Source organism: Malurus melanocephalus, unplaced genomic scaffold, assembly GCF_030028575.1.
Source record: "Malurus melanocephalus ecotype Western Australia unplaced genomic scaffold, MMel_1.1 scaffold_31, whole genome shotgun sequence".
In the NCBI taxonomy this organism is placed as follows: Eukaryota; Metazoa; Chordata; class Aves; order Passeriformes; family Maluridae; genus Malurus; species Malurus melanocephalus.
Window position 1 is genome coordinate 2,327,949 of NW_026623263.1, and position 4,653 is coordinate 2,332,601.

The window sequence follows — 4,653 nt, forward strand, 5'->3', positions numbered from 1 at the left end:
TTTAAGAAGCCGAAGCCTTATGAAGATCTCATTGGAATCCAGCGGATGATTAATGTGAAGATTTGGTAGGAAATCTGGAGAGCTGTATTAAAGCTCAGATCTCAGGTTCATTTCGATCAGCCAGCCGTGAACTCTGGGCCGAATTCATTACACTTTAATAGTGCTGGGAGAGGAAGAAAATGCAATTTCTCATTCCATTAGAAAACTAGAAAATACTCTCAGCTTGTCCCCTATTAAGATGTGGCAGGTGACGGGACCATTGTGGGGGACACGGTCAATGGAATTACAGCACATTATTTTTGTTCGTATAAAATATTGGAAGGCAAGCCTGACTGTGCAGAAGTTATTTCACTGATTTAGTTTTTATGTAAATAAAATATTGAAAGTTAATTAATCCGTGCTAGAGACTAATGATTATGCTTATTATATTGCATTTGATCGCGTAATTTGCATGATTCTCGCATTGCTGCTTAATAAGCCATTCCAGGTTATAAATAATTCTGAAATTGGTTTCTAATAATGGCATGCTATAAAAAGAATGGTTTTATTACAGCAGCCTGAAAAGCAGAGTAATATCAGATGTGGAATTGGACTCCCGTTTAAGCATCAGCCAGTTTAATAATTATTTAAATGTATCATATACATTAAATACAGATCTAAAATGAGGAAAGTGGTGATTTATCCTGGCACCTAAATCCCTTAAAAACATATACAGCCACTATAAATTAAGCATTTGGAGGATTCCTTAATCAGTGTGGAGCCCACATGCTGAAAGGGATATGTAGGCTATCTATTAACTATAAAGAAAACGGTAAAGTACTCGTATAAGAACATAAACTAATTACTATTTAATTTAAATTTGATCAAGGAGCAGTGATACATCGGATTGTGAAGTAAATACATTAAATATTTTTTGCCTTAGATTACATAATGTTAATCATTTTGAAGTGTTAATTAAGAAGGTTATGTTGATCTGATTACTTTTTAAATTACAGAACATTATTGTAAAAAATATTTAAATTGACACTCTATTAAACTGTTTTTATCAGCAGTCTCGAGCTATTAGCATTGGTTTAAGATTATGCCAAGGCCATTAAAACACTTTGTCTTTCTTCCTACGAATTTCTTTGATGTGCTGTTAGAAAATAACTATTTCCATTTTATATTTTACTTCATTTACCACACTCCTAATATTGAAATTGGTATCATTAACCTTTGGGAAACCCAATAAACTTTAATAGACCTCGTTTTCTTTTTTTCATAGAGTCAGTTGTCCAATTATATTTTATTTGTGAATCTAATTTCTTTTTTAATTTAAACTAATTATAGTTCTGTGTAGGCTGAGTCAAATTGTTTTACTTTTTAAAAGCAGACGTGCTTTTTCTGTCACATTCAAGAACGGAATCTGTTTTCCTTCATTAAAACGTTCATTTAGGGATTTCTCTTGACGTGTCTTTATTTAGCTGAGGAGCCTATGCTTGCCGAGAGGGATTTTGAGCGGTGACTGCAGTGAAGTGCGGCGGCAGTCCCGGCGCACTGTCCTGAGCTGGGGTGCGCATCCCACAAGTGCTTCTATTGTGCAGGCTTCAATTCCTCAGAACGGACTTGCCTAGAAAGTCGCTAAAATAACCTTATACGCACAAAAGCCTCATCTGAGCAGTGCAGYGCTTTGAACCTTCTCCCCTTTTCCAAATTTCGTTTGCATTTATTTGCTTAAATAGTTGCCTACGGTCCTCAGTGCCAATATATATGCATGCCTACGTAAATATGTATATATATATATGTATTTTASAGAACAAAGTGCACCATTGAAGTTACTCGCTACCCGTGCCGTCCCCAGGCATTATAAAAGCCAGTATGGGGAAGCCCCGAGCCTAGTCACATCGAAATGCCTTTTCATAAGGCGGTATGCCTTCCCTCGCACCCCACCTCGGCCCTGAGGGCGGTGGGCTCCGGCGGGTACCCCTTCCTGGCCGTGCCGCCATCAGCACCCTGGAGAGTGGCCCTGCGGCAGCTCCCTGGACAGCGGCACCGCGGCCGCCACCGGACTCCGGCTCCGGTGAAACGGGAGTCACTCCCGGGAGGTTCGGCTCGACCCTTAGCACCGGGCTATTGCGAGGGCTGAGACCGTTCTTCTCGGGCTGTCCCTCCCCGGACTCTTTCCTGCCGCGGATCGGGCCGTGGAGCTGAGGGAAGCTCAGTCCTCGCCCCGCTCGGGACCACCGCGCTGCAGGTGGCTAGAGTAGAGGACAAGGGGACACCCCAAGGTGACAGCTTTGTGGAAAGGGGGGCTTCCTGACCAAACTCTTGCTTTCAGGGGTGGGTTATTTCCCCGCCCCGGGCTGAGGCTTGGGGCATCCACCCCCCTCCCCGTTGTGCCTGGCTCGCCGCCGGCCGTGCCGCCGTCGGTGCGAGCGGGCAAGGGCCGGCAGGCTTCGCGCGGGACGGCTTTTCATACCTGCACACGGGACTCGGTGAGGCCGATGCGCAGGGCCAGCTCCTCCCGCATGAAGATGTCCGGGTAGTGGGTCTTGGCGAAGCTCCTCTCCAGCTCGTTGAGCTGCGCCGGCGTGAAGCGGGTGCGGTGCCGCTTCTGCTTCTGCTGACCCTGCTGCTGCCCGGCCTGGTTGGGGTTCTGGCCGCCCTGCTGGCCTTGCTGCTTGTCAGGGTCTTTGGCGCTGACGGCAAGGGAGCTGGGGTTGGATCCCACCGTGGTGATGTCCTCCCCCGGCAGCAGGGTGGTCCCTTCCACCGTGTCCGAGTTGGGAGCCATGTCTCCCGGGTGTCCCCCCGGATCCGAGCCCCCTACGCCCAGCCGACACTTCACCGCCTCTCGGTGTCCCAGCAGCTCGGCCGCATCTTTCATCCCTGCGGAAGCAAAGGAGCGGCAGTCACTCGCCTGCAGCCGGGCATGGATTCATCAGAGCCGCTCTCCAGTGCATTGAACTGGCGAGAGACATCCAACCACCGCCACCGCCTCCGCCCCGCCGTGCCCCGGCCGGCCGCCCGCCAGACCCGCAGCCCTGCTAGGCTCCACGACGCGCCGAGACCCCGGCCCGGCGCGGCGCGGGCAGAGGAAAGAAAACTTTACACCGAACAGCTCCTCTTCCTCCTGAAATAACCGGCTCCCTGCCCGACCTCCCCCTGAGAGACCAAGGGAAGGGAAGAGGACGAGAGCAAGTTTTCCCGGGTTCAACTTGGGTGTTCCAGGGGAGCTGGGAAGAGAAAGAGATGAAGAGAAAGAAATAAGGCTCGAACCGCCCTGCTGCCGGGAGCAATACCTCCCCGACAGATGCGCGGGGACCTCGGTCAGTCTGGCCGATCTTTCCCTTCTCCTCCCTCTGCTCTTCTAAACAAACTCATGAATAAGCATAAATGGACAGATACAGATATTTCTCTCCCCCTTTTCTTTTTAAGGAAAATAAGGAGGGAGAAAAGAGAACAGGCGAGCAAGGAAAGGCCACCCAGAACTCCGTAAACACCATCGAGCACATCTGTCCTAAAACAATAATCATCATAATAATAATGTGTAGGTATGTATATAAAAGCTGGGGAGAGAAAAATTAAATGATCCACAACTCGCTGTAGATCTACATACTCCATAGGTCTCACTCTCTCTTCTTTTTTATGTTAAATCAAATTAAACTTTAATACAGTACAATTACTTTTAAAGGAATTAGCCCATTTAGATCGCATTAAGGTAAAATAAGGAACAAATTGTCAATTTCCTGCCCCGGCTTCCTCCCCGCTCGCCGCCGCCGCCGGTGCAGCCGCCGCGGGGCGGGGGGGTACCGGGGGAAACTCACCGAGACGGGCGTCCAGGAGGTCGGCGTGAGACAGCATCGCGCACCGCTCCAGGGCGAAGGCTGTTCCCCCCCAAATTTTAGCGGCCTTAAGTTATTTAAAATAGATATAAGATATGAGATATATATATATAGAGATAGATATATATATATATAGATCGTCTAAATGAAAGAAAATTCGGTGTGTGGTTAAAAGGGGGGTCTCTTGCATTATAATGTCCTTTAGAGAGACGGGGAGGTGCTTAACACTTCAATGAACCCGTGAGCAGCTCGGCGCGGGGACCAATCAGGAGGGCAGCCTGCAAATGTCAGCGCCCGGAGCGCCCCGCTCCGCCCGCCCGCCGCCCGCCCGCTGCCGCCGCCCCGGCCTCCCGCCGGCCCGGCCCGGCCCGGCCCGCACCGCGCCCGCGCTCCCTTAGCCTGCTCCGCTCGCCTTGGCCGCCCGCCTTCTCCCTCTGTCCTTCTCTTCCAAATGCACATTTGCCACACTCCTCCGCTCCGGGTCGCCCCTGATTTATCGGCTTTTATTGTTTTTAATGCCTTCTCGGAGCGCACCCTCGCATCCGATCCGAGCAGTCTCCCGGGGGTCTCGCAAGCCCAGCCCCCACCGAGCGCTGTGAGCGGGGCAAACGGGCTGCGCGGGGTCGGGCAGCGCTGGGCTCGCTGGCCGGGAGCCCCGGGGAACCTGTGGCGGGAGTGGCCGGGGAGCCCGCGGTCAGGCTCTCTCTCACCCATCCGAGCCCCGACGGCTGCTGGGCGTCGAGGAAAGAGAAACTTGACCGAGTTCCCGCAGCGGGCCGTGCTGCACAGGCTCCCCTGGCCCCCGGGGCTACCCGCCACCTCGGCCTTG

General features: G+C 51.1%; 1 protein-coding gene across 1 annotated transcript in view; it reads right to left on the bottom strand.

The window, feature by feature from the left end:
• OTP (orthopedia homeobox) overlaps positions 1 to 3,843 on the bottom strand; it is a 5,651-nt gene extending 1,808 nt beyond the window's left edge. Inside the window, exons 1-2 of the mRNA XM_057363765.1 lie at positions 3,807 to 3,843; positions 2,459 to 2,868 (exon numbers count right to left, since the gene is read on the bottom strand). Coding sequence (XP_057219748.1) covers positions 2,459 to 2,868; positions 3,807 to 3,843 — 447 coding nt within the window. The remainder of the gene's footprint in view (positions 1 to 2,458; positions 2,869 to 3,806) is intronic.
• Between the last annotated feature and the right edge of the window lie 810 nt (positions 3,844 to 4,653).